The sequence below is a fragment of the Triticum aestivum genome, chromosome 7A (genome assembly GCF_018294505.1).
Source record: "Triticum aestivum cultivar Chinese Spring chromosome 7A, IWGSC CS RefSeq v2.1, whole genome shotgun sequence".
NCBI lineage: Eukaryota > Viridiplantae > Streptophyta > Magnoliopsida > Poales > Poaceae > Triticum > Triticum aestivum.
This window is the reverse complement of record NC_057812.1, coordinates 3534061-3557841: the sequence shown is the minus strand read 5'-3', so window position 1 is coordinate 3557841 and position 23781 is coordinate 3534061. Positions and strand designations below refer to the sequence as shown.

The 23781-nt window shown below is 45.9% G+C and overlaps 2 protein-coding genes across 3 annotated transcripts; one reads left to right on the top strand and one right to left on the bottom strand.

The window, feature by feature from the left end:
* The first annotated feature begins 1612 nt into the window (after positions 1 to 1612).
* Positions 1613 to 11039, top strand: LOC123149154 (uncharacterized). The gene is made up of 9 exons (XM_044568685.1): positions 1613 to 2056; positions 2362 to 5908; positions 6000 to 6194; positions 6387 to 6578; positions 6769 to 6960; positions 7153 to 7353; positions 7527 to 8349; positions 8433 to 10471; positions 10659 to 11039. The coding sequence occupies exons 2-8, from the start codon at positions 2389 to 2391 to the stop codon at positions 10396 to 10398; spliced, it is 7089 nt and encodes a 2362-aa protein (XP_044424620.1). The 5' UTR covers positions 1613 to 2056; positions 2362 to 2388; the 3' UTR covers positions 10399 to 10471; positions 10659 to 11039.
* Positions 11040 to 18360: 7321 nt separating this feature from the next.
* LOC123149155 (disease resistance protein RGA4) lies at positions 18361 to 23406 on the bottom strand. Of its 2 annotated transcripts, XM_044568686.1 has the most exons (3): positions 23130 to 23406; positions 21868 to 23048; positions 18361 to 20816 (listed from the first exon to the last, which is right to left on the bottom strand). In XM_044568686.1, the coding sequence occupies exons 2-3, from the start codon at positions 22731 to 22733 to the stop codon at positions 18617 to 18619; spliced, it is 3066 nt and encodes a 1021-aa protein (XP_044424621.1). In that variant the 5' UTR covers positions 22734 to 23048; positions 23130 to 23406; the 3' UTR covers positions 18361 to 18616. The 2 variants fall into 2 exon arrangements, with proteins under 2 accessions (XP_044424621.1, XP_044424622.1); XM_044568687.1 differs by lacking the exon at positions 23130 to 23406 and having other exon boundaries at positions 21868 to 23052.
* Between the last annotated feature and the right edge of the window lie 375 nt (positions 23407 to 23781).

Below are 23781 nucleotides of genomic sequence, written 5' to 3'. Positions count from 1 at the left end.
CGCCGCTCTCCGGGCGAGCCGCGACCTCCTCGACGACCCCATGCAATTTGTTGCACGCCCTGGATACGCCCCCAATGGTTCGCCATCGCCTTGGAGCCGCGCTGTATGTAGACGCCTTTGAAGTAGGGGTCGATGAGCTTTCGCTCGTCGGACTCGGCCTTGATGCGGTCCCAGTACGTCTCGAAGCTCTGGTTCGTGCCGGTGGTCGGGTCGAGGCAGACGACTTTCCATGCTTCGGCGAGGCATTCCTCCTCCTTGGACGCCCACTTGATGTGCGGCTCGCCTGGCCTGGCCGCCCGCTTCTTCTTCTTGCGCCCCTTCGCCGGAACAGGCGCCGGCTCCTCCTCCTCCTCCTCCTCCTCGTCCTCCTCCGGCTCCTGCGCCTCCTGCTCGTCCACGCCGTAGACGTAGCCAAGCTCGCCGTCCATGCTGCCGCTGAGATCCACCGTCTCGTCCTGGGTGACGAACCCGGGAGACGCGGCGGCCGCGGCCGAACCTGCCGCGATGATGTCGTCCATGTCGGCTTCGGTCTCGTCGGTGTCGCCGAGGTGCGAGAAGGGCAGCGGGCCACGGCGGAAAGGGGGCGTCGGTGAGGACGCGTAGGCGGGAGGCGAGTAGTTGTTTGGAGGGTACTGCACGCCGAAGAAGGCGGGCGAGGGTGTGCGCTGGGCTGGATGTCCATGGGGGAAGGTCACGTTTGGGTTGAACCCACCGTGCGCGTCCCCGTCGGCGTAGCCCGGCGAGGGCGATCCCCATGGCTGCGGAGAACCGACGCCTTGTTGTCCCCAGGGCGCGTACTGGGCGTGGCCCGGGTGGATTCATCATCCCCGTCTGGTCCGCCGATGAGGCAGCCGCACCCGCGCGCGCCGCGTTGTCGCGGGCCTTCTTGGCGATGGCCCTGTTCCGCCGGTCGGCGGTGACAGCCTCCCCTCGCTGAACTTCCGCCCTCCACTCGGCATTTGGCATGCCCGGTGGCTTGGACGGTGGCGCCCTCGGCTTCCTCTACTTCGGCTAGGCGACGGTGCCAGTCGTGGTTGCCGCCGCACGTGGGACGACGTACTTCTTCGGTGGCATGGCGGCCGACTGGAAGGCGAGCGGAAGGGAGTTTGGCGGGAGGAAGGAAGAGAATGGCGGGAGGAAGGCGAGCGGGAGGGAAGTGGGGAAAAAGCGGGAAGAGGCGCTCGACTCGCCGACAGGGCGGACCCACGCGCCCTTTTCACTTGTGCCGGCTCCCCAGGCGCCCCCCAGGGCGCCGGGTTCGGCCTGGGTCCGCCGGCACCAGTTTTGGTCCGAGCCGATGAAAAACGGGCTTATGGAGGCGCGACTGGGCCGTTTTTTCGGCGCCGGCGCGGCAAAAATGCCTGAGGAGGGCCTGTTGGGGGCGCGGCTGGAGATGCTCTAACATATGTTACTAGTCTATAAGTTACGTGTGACTAGCTAAAAAACAATGGTTTCTACACACCGTTAGCGTTTCGTTGGTCCATGCGTGGGTTCCGCTGGATGCGTGTCACACAGCCGACGCGACCGACGCGAGAGCTCAGCCGGTCGGCCGATTGAGAACTGTTCCCATGTGCTGTAGGTTTACTCCAAAGTCAAAATTCCGGCAGCCGAATCTCTCATTCTGCTCTACACACTTTCCTCACCCCAGATCCCGCCACCGCCAGTTCTGCCGCTCCGACCCCAGGGCCGCCGGCCGCCCCGACCCCGCCACCGCCGGCCATAGCACCGCCTCGCCGTTCTCCCTCCACCTCCAAACGCCGGCCACTTCGGCCCTGGCCATAGCAGCGTCATCCCGTGGCCTCCAAACGCCGGCTCTGCCGCTCCGACCCCGGCGACCTTGGCGCAACCAGCCGCGCGAGCCATGGACGCGGCGTCGGGGGGCATGGGCAGCCTTCTCCTGAAGCTCGGCGGCCTCCTCGCGGATTAGTACAAGCTGCAAGACGGAGTCAGCAACCACACAATCCCTTGACGCGTGAGAGATCTGCACAGGGGCGGCGACGAACGAGCAGCACCATCGTCGCTCTTTCACCAAAGATCAAATTTGGGCGTCGTTGAGGTGATTGCTCTCCCTCAATCCTTGCCTTGTTTTGCTCTTCATCGGTTCTCCATGTTCTGTCGTTTTTTAGCTGTACGGAACATGACTTTTTTAATGTATGTATATCAAAAAGTATGTACAAGAGCTATACAAGCTAAGCTATTGTGGATCTAAGAAATAAAGTAAAATATAAGGAGGATTAGAAGGGGGTAAGCCATGCTTTGAAGCTAGGATCATAATGTTTCCTGCCTTCATAGTAAGATTACAAGGTTGTCCGTGTTCTGTCAGCTTAACCTCTTCTCTTCTTTCATATATATATGCTGCAGTTTCTTATTCCTCCGAGCTGCAAGATAATGTCAGAGTCGCTGCTTCTCCCTCTGGTGCACCGCGTGGCCGGCAAGGCCGCAGACGCACTCGTCGTGAACATGACCAGCATGTGTGGCCTCGACGACGACCGCCAATTGCTGGAGCGCCATCTGCTAGCCATAGAGTGCAAGCTGGCGAACACTGAGGAGAGGAGCGAGACAAACGCCTATGTCAAGAGCTGGATGAAAGATCTCAAGTCCGTCACCTATGAGGCCAGTGACGTTCTCGACGATTTCCAGTACGAGGCGCTGCTCCGCCAGTCTAAGATCAGCGGATCCACTTCCCGTAAGTTACTCAGCTACATCACGCACCGCATCCCACTGTTCTTCCGTCTTGAAATGAGCAAGAAGCTCAAGAACGTCCTCAAGAAGATCAATAAGTTGGTTGTGGAGATGAACAAGTTTGGACTGGAGAGTTCTGTCCATAGGGTGGAGCAGCAACTTCCTTGGCGGCAGATGCACTTCAATCTGGACAACTCTACCAAAATCTTTGGAAGAGACGATGATAAGGAGGTGTTGGTGAAGCTGCTGCTGGACCAGCAGGATCAACAGAAGGTGCGGGTGCTGCCCATCGTTGGGATGGGAGGTATTGGCAAGACGACTCTTGCTAAGATGGTGTATAATGACCAGCAGGTCCAACAACACTTCCAGTTGAAGATGTGGCACTGCGTGTCAGACAACTTTGATGCCATTGCTCTTGTGAAATCCATCATTGAGTTGGCTACAAACAGAAGTTGCGATCTGCCTGACAGCATTGAACCATTGCAAGAGCGACTTGAGCAAGTCATTGGCCGGATTAGATTTTTACTTGTTCTCGATGATGTATGGAATGAAGACAAGAGGATGTGGGAGGATGCATTGAAGCCACTATTGTGTTCTGTTGGAGGACCAGGAAGTGTTATAGTTGTCACATGTCGAAGCAAGCAAGTGGCCTCTATAATGTGCACCGTTGAGCCCCATGAGGTAGTATTTCTCAGTCAAGAAGATTCATGGGAATTGTTTTCGAACAAAGCATTTAGCCATGGTGTTGAGGAGCAAGCAGAGTTGGTCAGCATCGGAAGGCGTATTGTCAATAAATGCGGGGGGTTACCTCTTGCTCTCAAGACAATGGGTGGATTGCTGAGTTCAAAGCAACAAGTACAGGAATGGAAGGCCATAGAAAAAAGTAACATTTGGGATAGTCATGGAGGCAATGAGGTCATGCACATACTAAAGTTAAGCTACAGACACTTGTCATCTGAAATGAAGCAATGTTTTGCATTCTGTGCAGTTTTCCCCAAGGATTATGAGATTGAGAAGGATAGGTTGATCCAACTATGGATGGCAAATGGCCTTATTCAAGAAGAGGGAACAATGGATTTAACACAGAAAGGAGAATTCATTTTCAATCAGCTGGTTTTGATGTCCTTCCTCCAAGATAAGAAAGTGGTAGTCAAATCTGCTGTCTATACTGTCTATGGGGATAACACACAATATGAGACAATAGTATGTAAAATGCATGACTTAATGCATGATCTAGCAAAAGATGTTACAGATGAATGTTCAAGTATAGAAGAACTGACTCAACAGAAAACATTGTTAAAAGATGTTTGTCACATGCAAATGTCAAAGGCCGAATTGGAACAAATCCGTGTGTTATGCAAAGGCAGAACAAACCTCCGCACTTTGTTAGTTCCTTCAGAATCATACGAGGATCGCTATAATTTTTGGAGCAGATTACACAAGGATGTAAAAGACTTGCTTCAAGAATCAGCATCACTAAGAGCGCTGCATTGCTCCCCTTCTTCAATTGTCATTTGCAAGGCCATACATGCAAAACATTTACGGTATCTTGACCTCTCTGGGTCTGACATTGTTGCGTTGCCAGATTCAATATGTGTGTTGTATAACTTGCAAACATTGAGGCTCATAGATTGCAAGGAGTTGCGGCAGTTATCAAAAGATATGGCAGGACTAAGAAAGCTCATGCATTTGTACCTTTCTGGTTGTGACCGTCTCGAAAGTATGTCTCCAAACTTTGGTCTACTGAACAGCCTTTACATATTAACAACATTTGTTGTGGATACTGGAGATGGCCTTGGTATAGAGCAGCTCAAAGGCTTGCAACACCTTAGCAATAGGTTGGAGCTATTGAATTTGAAGAAGATAAAGAGTGGGGAAAATGCAAAAGAAGCCAATCTCAATCAGAAGCAGAATTTAAGTGAGTTGTTGTTCTCTTGGGACGAAGAAATAGATGATGGGCCTAAAAATATGGCCTATAATGTGGAAGAAGTGCTTCAGTGCTTAGAACCTCATAGTAATATCCAAAAGTTGGAGATACATGGATATGGTGGCCTAGAAATATCACAATGGATGAGAAAGCCTCATATGTTTAACTACTTGAGAGAACTCAAAATTTCCAACTGCCCAAGATGCAAGAGTATACCTGTAGTATGGCTCTCAGTATCTCTAGAAATGTTGTCCTTACAGAAGATGGATAACCTGACAACATTATGTAATAGCCTTTATGTGGTATCTGGAGGCATTACCCCTGTGCAGATTTTCCCAAGGTTGAAGAGGATGATGTTGATTGAGCTACGAAGCCTGGAGATATGGGCAGAAAACAGTGTGGGAGAGCCTGATGATAGCCTGGTAATGTTCCCGATGGTTGAAGAGCTAAGGATCGAAAACTGCCCCAAGCTTGCCAGTATTCCAGTGACCCCCATTGTCAGCGAGTTGACTATAGTTGGAGTTCACAGTACTATAGTCGGTTTAGTTTTTATGAACATCCGTTTGGGTTCTTGGCCATTTCTCATCAGTTTAACTCTTGGGTCTCCGGAAGAAATACCCATGTTGCCTCTAGATGCGCAGCAAAGCCAAAGTCAAAGATCTCTTGAAAAACTTAAGCACTTGGCTCTGGAAGGCCCCAGCAGCTTGGTCACAAGCTCCGATTTGTCTAGATCACACCTTATGCCTTGGAAATGTTTTCCGTTCGTGGAAGAGTTGGCAATTCAGAGATGCAGCAATCTTGTCCGCTGGCCAACAGAGGGGCTCCGGTGCTTGAATCGCCTCCGCTCTCTGTATATCAGTAGATGTGAAAACCTGGAGGGGAACACTTCATCGTTTGAGGAGACCCTTCCGCTATCCCTGGAGTATTTGACGATTTCAGACTGCAACAGTGTGGCCAAGCTGCCTTCGAACCTTGGAAATCTGGCCAAGCTGAGGAGTCTGGATGTGATTGGCTGTCGTGGCTTGAAAGGGCTGCCTGATGGAATGGGTGGCCTCACTTCTCTTAGGGAATTAGTGATTGTTGATTGTCCAGCTATGGAGAAATTCCCTCATGGTCTTCTGGAGCGGTTGCCAGCCCTTGAACACTTGGGCATATTTGCATGCCCAGAGTTGAAAAGACGATGCAGAGAAGGTGGAGAGTATTTCCACTTGGTCTCCTCTGTCCCACTTATAATTTTTGATGACGACAGTCATGAAAATCCAAGCTGCGAAGTAACTCGGTATACGCAGGAGCGCCTTGGTAAATAATCAATCTCCCCTATGTCTAATGTTCTCACATCAAATTTGATGATAACATGCGATGCTAACGTGATGATTTGGCATATCTGCAGGTCAGTATATCCGAAAGCCTCCACGGTATGAAGGAGGCAACGATCGAACAGTAAGAGGAGGCCTCAACTCCAAGAGACCACTTATTACTGAAGCAAGCACTGAGTATGCAGTCAAGCAATCTGGTTCTCAAGAGCAAGACGGAAACAACATTGTCCTTGAGGAAACAACATCATCTAACGTCTCGAGGTTGTTTGGTGAGTGTTCCTTTTTCCATCTCCCTAGCTAGCTTTTTTTCGTGGGAATCTCCTCAGCTAACTTTCTCTTGATTTTTGTTGACATCTATTGTTTACATATGAAAATCTGTCTGATGCCCAATTTGACTTCCATCCACCGCAAATAAAGGCAATCCCCTTAGTTTAATTGTATCTTTATTTGCATGTGTTTAGATGTTTCAATCGAGGATGTAGGTGAAGTCAGGGAGACAGGGGGCCCGGTAAGTGCTTTGTTGGATGCCAAGAGACCACTTATTACTGAAGCAAGCGCCGAATCTGCAGCCAAGCAATCTGGTGGTCAAGAGCGAGATGGGAACAACATTGTCCTTGAGGAAACAACATCACCTAACATCTCGACGCTGTTTGGTGAGTGTTGCTTGATCCATCTCCCCAGCTAACTTTTTTCATGGGAATCTCCTCAGCTAACTTTCTCTTGGTTTCTGTTTCCATCTAGTATTATTTAAATCTGAAAATCTGTCTGATGCCCAATTCGACTTCCATCCACCGCAAATCAAGGCACTCCCCTTAGTTTAATTGTATCTTTATTTGTGTTTAGATGTTTCGATCGAGGACATAGTTGATCTCAGGGAGACAGGGGGGCCGATAAGTGCTTCGCTGGACGCCAAGAGACCAATTATTACTGAAGCAAGCGCCGAATTTGCAGCCAAGCAATCTGGTGGTCAAAATCGAGATGGGAACAACATTGTCCTTGAGGAAACAACATCATCTAACATCTTGACGTTGTTTGGTGAGTGTTGTTTGATCCATCTCTACACCTAGCTTTTTTCTCTTGGGACTCACTCCAGCTAGCTTTGTCTAGATTTCTCTTGACATCTATTAATTAATTATTAAAATTTGACTGATGCCCATTTCGACTTCCGTCGACCACCAAATGGACACAACCATTAGTTTAATTGTATACTTGTTTACGTGTGTTTAGATGTTTCGATCGAGGACGTAGGCAAAGTCAGGGAGACGGGGGGGCTGATAAGTGCTTCGCGGGGCGCCAAGAGACCACTTATTATTGAAGCAAGCACCGGATGTGCAGTGGAGCAATCTGGTACTCTAGAGCGAGACAGAAACAATACCGTCCTTGAGGAAGCTCGCATATTGACATCATCTAATATCTCGACGTTGCTTGGTGAGTGTTGCTTGATTGATCCATCTCTTGTCTCGATTTCTCTTTATTTCTGTCTCTATCAGGTCGAGTACAGTACTTCATTGATCTATGCATGCAAATGTTAATTCCTTAATTAATTAATTCCGTACCTCTGTCTTCTCTGTCTTGACTCTTGTGCGCGCTTGATTAACTAGATGGTTCGGTGAGTGTGTCTCTTAGCGCCATGAGAGCTCTTGGTGCGAAGCTGGACATGCTGCTGCTAGCTCCTCCTCAGGGATGCTGCTCCAAGAGTGTCAAGGATGGGATGCAACTCCTAAGAGAAGATATTGAAGAGATAAGCTCCTACCTAGATGAACTGTCAGAGCTGGAGGAGCCTCCCCCGACAGCCAAGTGCTGGATGAATGAGGCGCACGACCTGTCATACGACATAGAGGATTACATCGACAGCTTATTATTTGTGCAGCCTGCAGAATCCTCAAACAACATCAAGGGCACCAGATCCCGACTCAAATTGTCCGGTCATGCCAAGACTTCCAAGAGGCTCAAGCCACGACACGAGGGGACTGCGGGAAGGGTGTCACAGTTCAGCTTGTTCGTCCAGAAGGCGATTGAACGACACCAGAGGTATGATCTCCATTCTTGCAGTAACTTGAGGCGTAGGTTTGTATCCCTTGGCCCTATGCTCCCAATGCAGTATGGTGAAGAAACCACCCACATAGTAATTGATGGCCGGATGAACGAGTTTATCAACTCAATGGAAAATGATGAGGGCAAGCAGTTCAAGGTCATGTCTGTTCATGGATCTTCTGGTCTTGGTAAGACTACACTCGCTAGAGCTTTGTACAACAAAGTTGGTAAGAGCTTCCAGTGTCGAGCTTTCATTCGGGTGTCCGAACAGCCTGACACGAAGAGAATTTTCCATGACATGCTCTCTCAACTCCAGCGGCAGCACCCCACACCAGATTGTAAGGAGACTGGCCTCATTGACAATATCAAGACCCATCTACAAGACAAAAGGTAGTACTGTTTTTCTTCATATATATTAGACTTAAACTTGCATGTTCTCCATACACTAATATGTGCTAATTATTGGCATGCAGGTACTTAATTATTCTTGATGATGTATGGGATGCATCAGTATGGGACATTATTAATCATGCTTTTCCGAAGGGTAGTCATGGCAGCAGAATAATAACAACTACACAGATCGAAGATGTTGCATTAACATGTTGCTGCTATCAATCAGAGTATGTTTTTCAGATGAAGCCCCTAGATGATGATCACTCAAGAAAGTTATTCTTCAACACACTTTTTGGCTCTGACAGCAATTGCCCTGAACAGTTGAAAGAGGCTTTAAACAAAATTGTTCAAATATGTGGTGGTCTGCCGCTAGCAACAATCAGCATAGCTGGTCTTTTAGCAAGCCAACCTGTCATGTCAATTGATCTTTTGACGCACATCCATCGGTCGTTAAGCTCTTGTTTCTCGGCATCAGAAAGAACGAGACAAGCACTGAATCTGAGCTTCAATAACCTTCCTCATTATCTGAAGTCATGTTTGCTATCTCTTAGTATGTGTCCAGAGGGCTATGAATTCTTCAAGTATGATTTGCTCAATCAGTGGGTGGCTCAAGATTTTGTTTACACAACAGAAGGGCAAGACATTGATAGAGTTGCAGAAAGCTATCTCGATCAACTTATTGGTAGAAGATTCATCCAACCTATATGTATCAGTTACAACAGTGAGGTGGTTTCCTGTGCAGTTCATGACGCCATACATGATTTCATTGTGCGCAAGTCTGTAGAAGAGAATTTCATTGTGGCAATAGACCACAGCCGAAAGAATGTATCATTTTCTCATATTGTCCGTCGACTGTCTCTCCTCTTTGGCAATGCAAGATATGCCAAGACACCGACGAACATGAGCAGGTCACAAATTCGGTCACTTAGATTTTCTGGATTATTTGAGTGCATGCCTTGTATTAGAGAGTTCAAGCTTCTCCGTGTTCTAAATCTCAATCTATCCGGCCATCCTGGCGACCACGACCCCTTAGACCTTACTGGGATTTCAGAACTGTTTCTGCTGAGATATTTGAAGATTGCAAGTGATGCCTGCATAATACTACCAAACCGTATGCAAGGGCTGCAACATTTGGAAACACTGGATATCATGGCTGCAACAAGAGTCACTGCTATTCCATGGGATATTATACATCTCCCACACTTGTTCAACCTGACTCTTCCTGTTGAGAGAAACCTGCTGGATTTGATTGGCAGCATGGGTGACTCTGTCAGCAGTCTGTGGAGCACTGGCAAGCTGAACAACCTGCACAATCTTCATCTCACCTCTTCTTCTACTACACCGCCATCATTGGACCATAGCATGGAAGCCCTGGGAACTTTACTGGGAGGACATGGCTACCTGAAAACTCTAGCTCTGACTCATGATGATGGATCTTGGCATAAAGATGCTTCAAGAGTAATCATTAGCTGGGACGGTTTGGCACCTCCCCCTCTTCTCCAGAGATTCGAATTCTCGCCGCACAGCTGCATCACATTTTCCCAAGTTCCGCAGTGGGTTAAAGAACTTGGCAACCTATGTATCTTGAAGATTACAGTGAGGGAACTGCAGTTAAATTGTGTTGATATTCTCAGAGGATTGCCTGCCCTCACTGCTCTGTCTCTGTATGTGGAGACAGAGCCCGTTGACAAGATCATCTTTGGCAATGCTGGGTTCTCAGTTCTCAAGTACTTCAAGTTCAGGTGCAGTGCACCTTGGCTCAAATTTGAGTCAGCTGCAATGCCTAATCTTGAGAAGCTCATGTTAGGTTTCAATGTCATCCCCCAAATGGATCAACATCGACATGCTAATGCAGTTATCACCATTGAGCGTATGCCAGGTCTTAAAGAGATCTCTGCAAAAATTGGAGGAGCAACTGCTAATACTGATGCAGTCTCTGCCTTGAGGACCGTCGTTAGTAATCATCAGAGCAATCCGAAGATCAACGTCCAATTGGTGGATTACAGTTTCTATGGTCATGAAAACGAACTGCAGTTTCTATGGTGACGAAAGCACAAAGCAGAAACAAGAACCGGATGAGATTGTGGGATTGCTCCTTGGAAAGATCAGCCGATAAAAGGTACTGCTCATGTTTCTTTCCAAAGAAGGAAATATGCCCTCCTTTACTTCGACTTGGATTCTTCAACCTGATTTAATTCTGGAAAACTACTTTTTTTATCGTGATTAGTAAGTGATTAGCTAGGTGATTTGGATTTTAATTATCTATTTATCTTCATGCATTGATTGACTAGTTATGTTGCTACCAGATTGTATGGCTGCAACTAACCACAGGTCGTTACCATGGTTGAGGCGGCTCAAGATCACCGTTGGAGAAGCTTATGTTGCCATCGTGCTGATCGTGAGGCTTTTGTAACAGTTTCTGCACCATTAAGTGATTCTAAAGTCCGGAGTTCATGCAGTTGGTGACTACACAAAAGACACGAATGAGCTCAAGAGAGTCCCCGAAGAAATATCCGGCTTTTAAGTTGCTTGTAGTTTGGATACCATTAAGTGTTGATGTTTCTTTATTGCATTATGATCTCAACTAGCAAAAAAGCCCGTGCATTGTAACGGGAGAAAAAAAATATCACTCTCCGAACCTAATAATTATGAATCAAGACCCTAATAGGTTCATGTCTTTTCTTTTACCACATGGCATTTCATTTGTGTTGTCACTTACCTGGTGGCCTCAATTGTCACACAATCACAACGTGTTTGAATTTTGTCCATGCTAAGACGTCTCTGTCAACATAAGATAAGAAATCTGTTTTTTCTAAGGTTTTGGTGAGTCGTGCATGTGTGGTTATAGATGATGAGAAATCCACCTTTGAGATGTATGTAGATGCGCAACAAATCAGCGGAAAAAGAAATATAGCTGATGACCTACCGTAGCAAAAGGTACAATGGGCAAACTAGTTAGTCATTGTTAAATAATGCAGTTACTTCAGTTACTTTAGCAGTTTAGCGAAAATGCTGGCGTTGTAGCACACAGTGACACAGATCAAGTGTGTTGCGTGACCACTGTGGTCTTTTTTTTAGGGGTCCGACAGTGACACATCACACATGCTGTAGTCCAACACACACACACAAACCCGACGTGCGCGCACACGAATCGCAGCGTGCTGCGCCCGCAGCATGGGAAGGACACGGTGCGGCGCCACTATTTAGATTCTTTCTTTTTGTGTTCTTTGTTTATAGTTTTCTTTGGTTTTTTGGTTTTTTGGTTTGCTGTTTATATTTTTTTTGTCTTTTCTTTGGTTTGCTGTTTATATTTTTTTATGGTTTTTTGGTTTCATTGTTGTTTTTCCTATGTTTTTTTCTGTGCTTTTCCTCACGGTTTTCAATGGTTAGCTTCTTTACTTTCCTTTTCTGTGTGATTTCCTAACGGTTAGTGTTTTCTTTGTCTTTCACTTCATTTCTTTTTGTTCGTTTTTACTTTATAGTTTTTCAACTCATCTTTACATTTTCTTTTCACGTCGTACAATTTTTGTATACATCAAGAATATTTTTTAATTCATGTTTAGCATTTTGAAATAGATATTTTCATGCCTATTGTTCTCATGCACATCATACATTTTTGTTATACATATAGATGTTTGTTTTATACAGGTTTAACATTTTTTAAATATATGTTTTCATGTCTATTTTGTCGTATACTTTTAAATTTTTTGTATAGGTCATGAACATTTTTCTAATACCTGTTTAACATTTTTCATATACATTATTTATTTTTGTTATACATCTAAATGTTTTGGTATATAGGTTTAATATTTTTCTATACACGTAGCACATTTTGTTCAATGGCAGAATTAATATTTTTTGAAATACAAATATTTAGAATTCAGAAATAGACAAACGTAAGGAAAACAAAAATAATTATGAAAAAACAAGAAAGAAACAAGCTAGCTAGCTTGACGTTGGAGGCGATGTGGGGCAAGCCTCCCATTCGCGTTGCGTGAGGTATAGGCGCGTCCTTTGGTCTCGCTATAAACACGAAATCACAAGTTATGGGGTACCCCTTAAAAAGTTACTTTTTACCTAGATTTATATTTTAAAATATTTATCTCTTGAACCGTGCATGCAAATCTCGAACCATTTTCACAGTTGGATTTGTTGCGTCGAGATCTTTAAAACTAGATCGCATGTAATAAGTTTTGATGAAGGTTAAAAAAACAAAAAATCTGAAGCCGAAAGCATGATTTTTTTTCCTTTTTGAGAAAAACATATCTGTGCTTCCACAAGATGCAAACGTGTGCTTCTAGTGGAAGCACACAAAAAATGCAGGAATTATTTTTGCGGTTCTAAGAAAATAAGTGCAGAACAAAAATCGTTATTTTCTTCCTCACGGAAGCAAATCTGTGTCTCCATGAGAAGAAAAATGTGCATCTCATGGATGACAAAATGTGGGACCTTGTATGATCGTCGTGAATCAGTTTAGTTCATATGCTAGCTATCTAGGTCTAGTAGAGTTCAAGCTAGTGGGCTTCGCTCTAGTGGAGTGATAATACTGTTGTCCCTGAATCCTATCTACCGCTTGTTGCGTCAATATTCCGGTAGGATTTTCCCACTAGTTTTTATCCCTTTTTTCATTTTCATTTTTATTTTTGTTTTATTTCCCCTTTTTATTTTCTAACTAGTGAACATTTTCAAGGGCGTGAATTTTTTGCCAAATTCATGAATTTTGTTAAATTTCTCAACATTTTCCAAGATTTCTGAACTTTTTTTTTCAAATTCATGAACTTTTTTAAATTGGTGAACTTTCACAATTCATGAACTTTTTCAAGTCCATGAACGTATTTTAAAATGCATCAACTTTTTAAACGTGGTGAACTTTTTCCAAAATTTGTGAATTTTCTTAAATCCACTTTTTCAAATTTATGAACTTTTTCGCAAATCCTTTAATTTTTAAAATTCATGATTTTTTCTAAAATTCTTGTACTTCTTTCAAATTAATGAGCTTTTCCCAAATTAGTGCACTTTTTTTAATGAGTGTTTTCTAAGTTCGTACTTCTTTTTTGAAATCATGATTTTTTTTCAAATATGTGAATTGCTTTCAAATATATAAAGTTGTTTATTAAAAATGATCATTTTTCGAATTTGTTTTTTTGTAATAGAGAGCTTTCGAAAAATCTGTAAAATTTTCTCAAAAAGTCATTGGTCAATATCCAATAAACAGGACAATGCATCCAGCTAATAGGAGCTCAAGGGGATGTATCTGGTGCACCGGGGCAATTTGTGCTACCGGTGCACCGGTCGCCCGTTGTACATTCAAAAATGTTTGAAAAAATCCGGAAACAAATTAGTGTCTTGACACAACATCAATGTACGTTGTCACAAATTTCAATGAATATTCGAAACATTGCTCGAGATAGTCACAAATTGCAAATTAAAAGCATCCGGAGTCCTAGAACTTGCTCTCAATGTGATGCTTTAGTCCTATAACTTGAAATTTGACCCTACCCAGTCCTTCAACTTGCATAAAATGTGCAAATTTGGTCCTAACGAATCAGAGAGCGCTATGTGGACGTGTGGGTGTATACCCGGTCAGCGCGTGCTCTTTTGTAAAGAGGCCCCTGGCGTTGCTGATAACCCCTTGTAACCCCGGTGAGCTGTTGCCAACTTCTGCGGCCCTAACTTGGTTTGCTAACAAAATAATAGATCAAGACAGCTCTTGTTTTTTCCCAAACAGCCACCAAGTCTCTTCTGCTATTTGATCAGAATTTTTTCTACAAGTACTGACTTTGACTCATACTATTCGTAAGAATTATGGATTTTTTTTCCAGCCCAAAAGATCTGTTGTGCATCATGTTTTTCTCACGTGTGTGCAGGAAAATAACGCCCATCAGGGCCAAAACAATTAAAGCCAGTCAAAAGAATCAGTAGAAATCTTGAAGGGGGGAGAGTGTATGACCCGAACACAGAAGCAGAAAGAGCAGGAAGATAAATAAAATCAAGCATGGCCACCACCTTCACGCTGCTCGGGGCAGCCTCGTCCCACGGCCCCGGCGCCGGCCTCGCCGCCGGAGATGACGGCCATCATGTGAGCTTGCACTGATCCCGCCTGCACGCGAGGAAGAGGCAGCTGTTCGTGCTCTGCTTGCTCAAGTACGGCTGCCTCGGCGACGGCGAGCCGGGGGAGGCGGGTGGCTGGAGCGCGGCGTCCCCGGTGTACTCAAGCCTCGCCGTCAGCCCCGCCGGCGATGCCGCCGTCGCCCTCGCTCTCGCCGTTCCCAAGATGGCCGCCATTGATAGGGTTGGGGGAAGCTTGACAGAACTGCAACAGGTGCTACCACTGCCAGAAGATCAGGAGGGCGCTGCTCCAGATGCAAGGTACGTAGTACGTCCTACGTTCTCTGAAGTTGCTCTGTGTCTTGCTCTGCGTTGTCTGAAACAAAATTGGCAGAGCTGGAGAGCCACCTGATCGACCGGAAGAATGGCCGGGTGAGCGTCTGGGGCGCCTTCAGCCCGCAGGACGTGGCCATCAAGATCAGGAAGCGGACCAACCGGCGCGTCGAAATACTAGGGCTCTGGGAGGCCGCAGGGCCGGGGGGCGGCGACGAGCAGGGCGCCGGCGGCGGGCAGATGCCCTGAAACCCACCTTCTATGCGCCGTCAGAGCACTCGGATCCTGCTCCCGTTAGCTTCTGTGCCTGAAACATTCAGAGGATTTACCCCTTCTTGTGTGCGAGCTTATAAATCATCATTTTGATCTGTACTCCTCATGACCTGTTTTGAGTGACTTTACCACTTAGTTATTTCCCCACTAACGGCCTGCTTAATCTCGACTTCTCGCTAACCAGCATCATCCAAGCTACAAACAAGCTTTTTTTTAGTTTACAAACAAGCTAGTCTGAATGTAAAGATCTTTTGCATTATTATGAACACCCCAAAGAGTGTAAAATTAATCAGGGTATCTACATCCAAAAAAGAGGAGTATACAGAATTATCTGTGGCTATTCTACAAATGTAACGCCTTGATCTGTACACCCCAAAGTGCTCATCTGTGCGGGTTGATTCACAGCAACGCCAGGGGCCTTTTTGCAAAAGAGCACGCATTGACCGGGTATGCACCTACACGTCCACATGGCGCTCTCTGATTCGTCAGGACCAAATTTGCACATTTTATGCAAGTTGAGGGACTGGGTAGGGTCAAATTTCAAGTTGTAGGATTAAAGCATCACATTGAGAGCAAGTTCTAGGACTACTGGTGCTTTTTGATCAACAGACAATTTGTGATTACCCAAACATTTTTCAAAATTCAGGAACATCTTTTTAATTGACAATCGTTTATCATTTCTCAATTATTTATTTGAAAATTCACAATTTTTAAATCTAGAACTTTTTTGAAATCCCAAATTATTTTGAAGACGAAAGTAAAGACATATAATAATAAAAAAACAAAAACTAAACGGATGCTAAAAAACAGGGGTCGTCCTGCTCCGCACATGGGTCTACCCAAGAGGGTGCACGGGGGAGCAGGGGTACACGTTTTGCGTCTCCTCGGTATGCACTGCACGGAATAGGAGTTCATGTCTTGCCTGTAGATTCCTATTAGGAATCGCCTATGGGCGAGTGAATCTCATCAATGCAATCAGGTTCTCTTCGGCTTTTTTGTTTTTTCACCAGTTTTTCCTTTTTCTTTTTCTTTATAATTAAAAATTTCAGTTTCCTTCTTTTTTTATTTTTTCGTTATACTTTTGCTTCATTTTTGGTTTTATTCTTTTTTGTTTGGTTTTCTTTTGTTCACGTATCGTTTTTTTTTCAACACATATCTACTTTCTGTGAGCACATAGTGTACTAAAGAGGGGAGGGGGAGTGGCCAACTACATCCACTGCAAATACATATCCGTACGTGTAAACCCACCCTAGGTCAAAACGCGATTTACACTGATCTTTTTTTTTTGAGAAATTGATTTGCACTGATCTAAGTGACAGCCCACTCAACGCTGCAAAGAAAGCCCCCCAAATCTCCACATAGTAAACCTGTCGAAAGCCAAGCCTTGCCCTCTGAGTACACAATGTACATTTTGGGAACACACATGAGCCATTTTTCTGATACATTTTAGACATTTTCAAATACATGATGTACATTTAAAAAAAAATCTGCTGAACACTTTTTGGAATATATGGTAACATATTTGCAGATACACAAAAAAAAATACACGTACATATTTTAAAATGGCAAATAAGCATTTTCTTACATTGTATAAGCATTTTTTATTTGTCACAGACATTTTTTGAAACACGTGAATCTTTCTTTAAATTCACAATTATTTTTTGATAGAAATAAAAAAAATTATTAACCTAGGGAAAAATTTATTTACAACATTTTTTTAACTGTCACATACATTTTTTTAAACGCGGGAATATTTCCATCAAATGTGACGTACATTACTTTGATGGCACGAACCATTTTTTACATTGTATGCACATTTATTTTTTTTACTAAAATAACATATATTTTTTGAAACTCGGGAACATTTTTTCAGTGTCACAAACATTTTTCTGAAAGTTATCAATAGTTTTAAAAACTGTGCTAACATTTTTTTTGTACTATATTTTTTCTTCAAATTCGTTATTCTAAATTTGTTAATTAAATTTTGTTTTTTGAAGCATATTCATTTAAGTTAAAATATACATAAAGTAAAAAGAGGAAAAAAGAAAGTCAGGTGTGTCAGCAGGACAAGCTATGTCCTACTGGGCCGACCCACCGTCGTCGCCCTATATAGGCGAGGCAGTTGTGCACCTCGCAATTGGTGACACATAGTCGCACACCGATACGTACCCTCGTCTCACCCTTGGCGCTTCACGAACGGGTCAGCCTATACTATAGCTTTCTAGAACGGTGTTGGGAAGCTTCTATGGACATATTCAGACTGATTTTAGAAGCTTTCGTGCAGGTTTGTTCTTCTCTGTTTTTTTCTTCTTCCTCCCATAGCCGACAGGGGAAAGGCATGGTGGGAAGAACATTGTGTTGTTGAGCGAGATTGACAGAGCTGCAAGGTCTGGCTGCTGCCGTTGTTGTGCCACCGCTTTTGATGCACCGCTGCCGTTGCCAAGAGAGATGTGAGGGGAAAGCAGTGAACCAGGCTTTGTAAAGCGCCCTACTAACCATAGAAAACACTTCAACCGCCCAACCTTTTTTTTTGAGCTGGAACACCTTGCATTCCAAATTACGACGGACCAACATAATCAGTGGTCACAGCACGGATTACATCCACTGGGAAGTCTGACTGCCAAACATTCTGGCTATCCGGTTCTCCACACGATCCAACAGCCGCTAGCACATGCGCTGGGGTATTACAAGCACGCGGGCAGTACATAATCTTGTATTGACTAAAACCTATCTCTAGGAGGAATTTGATTTCACGGAACAGGACACCAAGGGGACCACGATCTTGCAAAGTGGAGTAGAAGAGATAGCTCGGTGCAGGTTTTGACAGTCTTCCGCTTCGGCCTGAAGGGCTGTGCTCTGATTCACAAGCTTACCAGCAGCCCGACTTCTACCCAAAAGCTAAATGCACACGAAAATGCACCTGATGGGATCCCCAGAATTATACGTGCCGTCCTCTCCTAAATCTGCGTCGAGCTCAAAATTAGGAGAAAAAACAAAAGCATTCTGCTTTTGAATCTTTATTATTGGGCATAGGACCCAGGAGGCCCTATATACTTTTCCGAGTAATTTGGTTCGGATACACCCGTAGGGCACCCTCCTCCGAGTAGGTATCCTCAGCACAAACTTGAACCAATCTGTTTATTCTTGAACCCTTCCACTTTTTGTTCTTGCCTTAGTTTCCATGCTAATTATCATGTATCAACATGACAACCAAATTATTAATGAGGAAGCAAAATTGACAGTTTCCATGCTAATGATCATATACTAGCATGGGAAATCAAATTATTAAAACAAAAGCTCTCCGCAAAATGCAACACATATATTATTGTAAGAAAAATAAAAAAAATAAGGTGCTGTAACCGAATGCAATATTATCTTGAGTAACTGAATGAAATATAACTATAATGTTCTGTAAAATGAATTTCAAAATCGACCTTGGACCAAATATATATCCTTACAGCATATCTAGTGACTCCCTTACAGCAGAAAGCCACCAAATCGACATGCATGAAAGTAAACTCATGTTGCAGTACAAGTACAAATTGAAAGGAGAAGCTGGTACACCCATGTAGAATCAATCGCCCGCATCCACTTCTTTGATGGAAAAACCTTATTTTCCATTAGTGACAGCTACTGAGAGCCCAGGTGCTGTTTCTTTTGCAGGCCGCGTTTCTGAAAACCAGCCAATGACAATAACCAATGTGGCGATTAAGCATAATATAATGCACAACCCTTGATTACCAGACTGCCTGGTAGAAATGGCACCGTGTGGTCCTTTCAATGGCAACGTCGCACCAGTAGTTGGCGTCGCAGGTTCACTTTCCACATCAACCTCTTCGGTCGACTTAACAAACAAGAGCTTGGGACGCCTGGGGTGGCTTTTTGCTGCCTCTTTCCACTTTTGTTTTGTTCCACTGTTCACACCATTATGGAGAGCAACCTCACTGAGACGTGGCAGGGACTGGATCTCCGCCGCGTGGCAAAAGCCATCAAGATTCTTACATAGCAACTGAAGCGATTCTAGACGCGGCAAAGCTCCCTGCTGGATTTCCAGCTCTGTCATGGCTTCCACAACGATGCATAGGCGCCGCAAGCTTCCAAGTGTTACTGGTCCGATGATGAGATCAGCTAGTTGAGTTGCAATGATCTTCAGGTATTCCAGGCCACACACTTTGCTCAGGGCAGCAAGAATCTCCTCACCCAGCTGAAGCTGTTGATTTGGGGATGAAAGGCACAACTTAGTGAGACCACGCAGCATGGTAACAAACGGAGGCAAGCTACATATGTTGTCCCCTTGTAGCTTGAGCGAGCTCAGGTAGCAAGGGGGAGCTTCTTTTTCTAGGGACAAGTCCACGAGCAAGCCTTGGAACCATTCATCATTGAAATTCAGTGAGAGTGAGTGAGCTTCTTTCACCTGGGTGCTTCTCATGATGAACCCCTTAATGGCCTTTGAGAGGTGACTCAAGTTGCTGCTAGTGGTGGCGATGGGATCGGTACTTTTATTAGTTGACCGCGTGCACCATAGTTTCACCTTCGTCAACTGATGCATATGCTCTGTAAGCTGTGCAAATCCTTGGCTCTTTTCGTCTACAACAAATCCAGCTACTGTTTGCAATTTACTCTTCTTTTCCAACCAAGTCTGTAGCTTACCCATTTTCCGGTCTTCTACAATGAACTTTCCAAACAGATGAATCAGGCATGGCAACTTCATGACTTGTGTTGGTAGAACCTTTATATTGGTTCCTCTTACATCCAGTGTCTCCAAAAGCTTAAGCTTCTTGATCTCTTTCGGAATAACTGTAACTGCAGCAGCTCCCCTGAGGCTCAGGTACCTAAGTAGCAACAGGTTGCTGCATATCACCTTGAGGTGCTTGTCCTCCAACTGGTTACCACATTCATCTAGATCCAAAACTCGCATCAGCTCATACTTGGAAAAATCCAACATACAGTTGCGCACCTCACCGAAGATTGTTAGAGATCGGAGAAGAGGCAAACCATTGGGATTTATGTTGGACCGTACAGCAACTTCATTATGCAGAGAAAGCCAGCGGACATTACCGGGCAGCGGAGCATTATCGTATAACAAGGTGACAAAATTCTCAGTGTTGTGCCGGATGAACTCGAGCATCATACCATGAGTTTGGCATGTCTTTGCCTCTGCGCTGTTGCTGCTGTTGGCACAAGTAATAGGCTGGATGATACTTTTATTGACCAGCTCATTGAAATTATCAACAGCGACCTTGAGGGCACTGCATGTAGGGTCTTCTGTGATTAACTTTTCAGCTAACCATCTCCTTAGAAGGCTTCCCCTCCTGATTGGACGGCCACTTGGGTAAATTCCCAGATATAGTAAGCAGATCTTGACATCTTGCTTACTTAAGCTGGTGTAGCTACGGACAAGCGCATGATTCATACTTGCTAAGTTGCCATTTGTCGCCAGATCTCTGCCAAGGTTTTCACCCAGATGTGCCCACTGTTCCCGTGTGGGGTCACCGTGCAACAACTGGGCTGCGGAAACAAGAGCAAGGGGTAGGCCATCACATTTCTTTAGTACTTCCGAACCCAGCTCAGTATCACCGGTTGGTGTTGGACACACCAAACAAGCTTTCTCGAAGAACAACTCTCTTGAGGGTTTGTCAGCAAGAGTTCTCATTAAGTAGACATGACCAGCAGGAGAGCTGCACTTATTTGCTATGGTCCGGTTGACCGTCGTAACGATAACTCTGTTGTCTTCCCTAGGGACCACAGGGAAAGCATCTTTTATTTCTCCCCAAAACTCTGTCTGCATGTCATCGATTACAATGAAGAACCTATAACCGATAGTACAAAGGAGTTAGAATCTTAGAACACAAGACATTCCCTACTCAAAGTTCAGAGAAAGCAATTAAGACAGACTTCAGCATTCTCACACAAAATGTCACTTCAGAAATTAGTTTTTGAAGCGAACACACATTGCTTGGTGAGCAATGCATCTCGCTTTTAATACCCCACCATGTAGCATATCACACATTTTTGGATCTTGGTTACAGAGTGTACTTACATCTCTATGCGCTCTTACTACTGTTGGTGCCATTCTTGTATTCTACTAGACGACTAGACCCTCTTATTTATGGAGAAATGGTATTGTTTTCATACAGACTATGATTTTACCAAAACGATAGCTAGTAGAATCTTTCGTGTGAAGACACTGGAGTGGCTCCAGCTAGTGGAATGTTTACTACAGCTATGATGTACTCCTAATTATTTTTAGCGTTGGCAACGGTGTTTTAGGAGCTGCGGCAAAACTATCAAGCTCTAGTAAATTATTCGAGCTCGGCTCAATTAAGTCACGAGCTTCAACCCAGGCTTAAGCTCAGCTTGTTACATTTTCATGAGCTTGTTAATCTGAATTCTGAGAGCATATGGCAATAGCCAAGTTGTGAATGAACATAAGTTAATTGCTCCTGGAATCAAATTGTGCTACTCTGCTTTTGGACAAGGAAGCAGGAGCTCTGCTTTTTGCATGAAGAAAGAAATTAAAGCAACCTCTTGTTATCTACTTCCTCTGTTCCTAAATATAAGTCTTTTTAGAGATTTCACTACGGACTACATACGGAGCAAACTGAGTGAATCTACACTCTAAAATATGTCTATACACATCCGTGTGTAGTTTGTATTGATATCCTAGAAAGACTTATATTTAGGAACGGAGGGAGTACAAATAAAAGGAGGTAGGATGCCTTCTGTTAGCTACATCAATGAACTGCAGTGTTGGTGTGTAATGGGCCAATTCTTATTTTCTATGGACTAATAGAAAGGAAAATGAGTTAAGAATACCAATTTAAACATAGAAAATTAGCTAGCATAGAAAAAATGCCGCACCTCTTGGTTTGAAGGTAAGCGTTTATGGTTGCGCAGAGTTTGGCGCTGCCTTGACTTCCATCACCACTACAAACGGTGGTGGGATCCATTCCAAGTTGCCGGAGTATGTCATTGAGAACATCCATTTCGCCTTTCTTGGCAGCACGAACCCAAGCCCTTGCTGGGTATTGGCCAACGACGGCGGGGTTGCTGTATGCATACCTGGCAAGCAGAGTCTTCCCTATGCCACCGAATCCTACAATGGAGATCACCTTGAGCTCCTTGGGTTGTTGGCCTTGCGCCGAGGTTTCCCCTATCAGCTCCATGAGCTCATCCAGGGACATGTCCATTCCCACGGCGGGCACCGGCAGGCCAGCAGCTGAGACGGTGGTGTCTGTCTCTGTCTCAGGTGCCGCTGGCCCTGACTCCCAGGCACCACCACCGCCACCGCCGCGTCCGTACACGCCGGTGGTGTACTTTGTTCGGAGCACGGACGCGTCCTCCGACGTCTTCCTGAGACGGCGGATGGCGGAGGCGAACTCGTTACGGGCCTTCACCGTCTCCATCTTGTGGGCCTTCCGGCGGACGAACGACGCGCCGGCCACCGGCGCCACCCGGTGCATGAAGCGGTCGATGCAGTCGTCGATGGCGTACGCCAGGTCGCGCACCATCTGGATCCATTCCTTGTGCACCTCGTCGCCGCTCCACGGGGGGTGAGCGCCGTCCTCTCGGATGGCGGCGCAGATCATCGCGGACTCGCTCTTGATGTACTTGATTTCATTCTCCAGCTCCCCCCGCAGCTTGTGCTTCTCCAGTAAGAAATCCAAGAGCTTGGGCACGATCTTACCGGCTACGCTGCCGGCCACAGTGCCAACCACGACTGCCATCCCCACACCACGGCCGACCAGCTCGTGGTGCCCGCTGCGACCAAGGCCGCCGGAGCAGCTCCTCCACCACGGATCTGGTTGAGGTCAAGGGCCGCAGCGAGGATTTGGTGGAGAAGGCCAAGCTCGGCTCGCCAGCTGGATCTGCTGGACGGGAGAGGAGGCAGTGGCGAGGAGGAGGAGGAGGCGGTGGCCGGAGCAGTGGCGGATGGCCGGAGCCGGATGGGCTTTCCTGTAGGAGCTCGGGAAGAACACTGGTACAGGGGAAAGATGGAGAAGAGGATATGGGGGCAGCTCAGCGAGTCAACGGGGGGACGTCTAGCATACAAACCAACAAAATAATTAAATAACTTGAATGCAAAAATAACTAACTTGTACATTCCAGGCTGAAAAACACACCTGCATTACAACTAAAATTGTCATCTGAAGTGGAACAACATGTTGACGACCTGAGCACCATCTATTCTGAGCTCTCCGCCGTGCGTCACTCCGACGCCGGCGTCCACCCTCTCGTCGCCCGCCACTCCGGCGACGGCGGCCACCTCACCCTCCCCCTCGAGCTCGCTCGTTCTGTCCATGGCGGAGAGCCCGCGCTCCATCTCCTCCGCGTTCCCGCACCACGAGCGTCCCGTCGTTTCGGGCCTCGGCATCTCCTCGGCCTCGGAGGGATCAAGGGAGGTGGCTGCGCCTGCGGCGGCGCCGGCGCCAGCGCTCGCGGTGGAGCCCTGCCGCCGGCTGGTCCCCTGGGTGGAGGCCCCCCCTTCTAGGAAGACCCTGTGGAAGCGCCGGCTCGACGCGCGGCAATCTGGGGCGGCCACGCGCTCTCGCTCACCCCCGTCCCCCGTCCGTCAGGAGATCTCACCTGAGATGCGCGACAAGTGTTTTCGGTGCTTGGAGAAGGGGCACTTCCGGTGGGACTGCACCAACGACGTCGTCTGCATCCGCTGCGGCCTGCCTGGCCATGAGTCCAGAGGCTGCACTCGGCCGCGCAGCCCTTCCTCTGAAGATGAGCTTCGGCGGGAGGCTGTAGCCAAGGTGGCTCGCCGTTCGG

What these genes read in the sequence shown, in the direction of transcription:
- LOC123149154 (XM_044568685.1), top strand. Translation starts at nt 2,389, where the DNA reads ATGTCAGAGTCGCTGCTTCTCCCTCTGGTGCACCGCGTGGCCGGCAAG. An exon ending in TAACGTCTCGAGGTTGTTTG is followed by an intron (nt 6,195 to 6,386) that starts GTGAGTGTTCCT and finishes GCATGTGTTTAG; the next exon opens with ATGTTTCAATCGAGGATGTA. An exon ending in TAATATCTCGACGTTGCTTG is followed by an intron (nt 7,354 to 7,526) that starts GTGAGTGTTGCT and finishes TTGATTAACTAG; the next exon opens with ATGGTTCGGTGAGTGTGTCT.
- LOC123149155 (XM_044568686.1), bottom strand. Translation starts at nt 22,733, where the DNA reads ATGGCAGTCGTGGTTGGCACTGTGGCCGGCAGCGTAGCCGGTAAGATC. An exon ending in GCTTACCTTCAAACCAAGAG is followed by an intron (nt 20,817 to 21,867) that starts GTGCGGCATTTT and finishes TATCGGTTATAG; the next exon opens with GTTCTTCATTGTAATCGATG.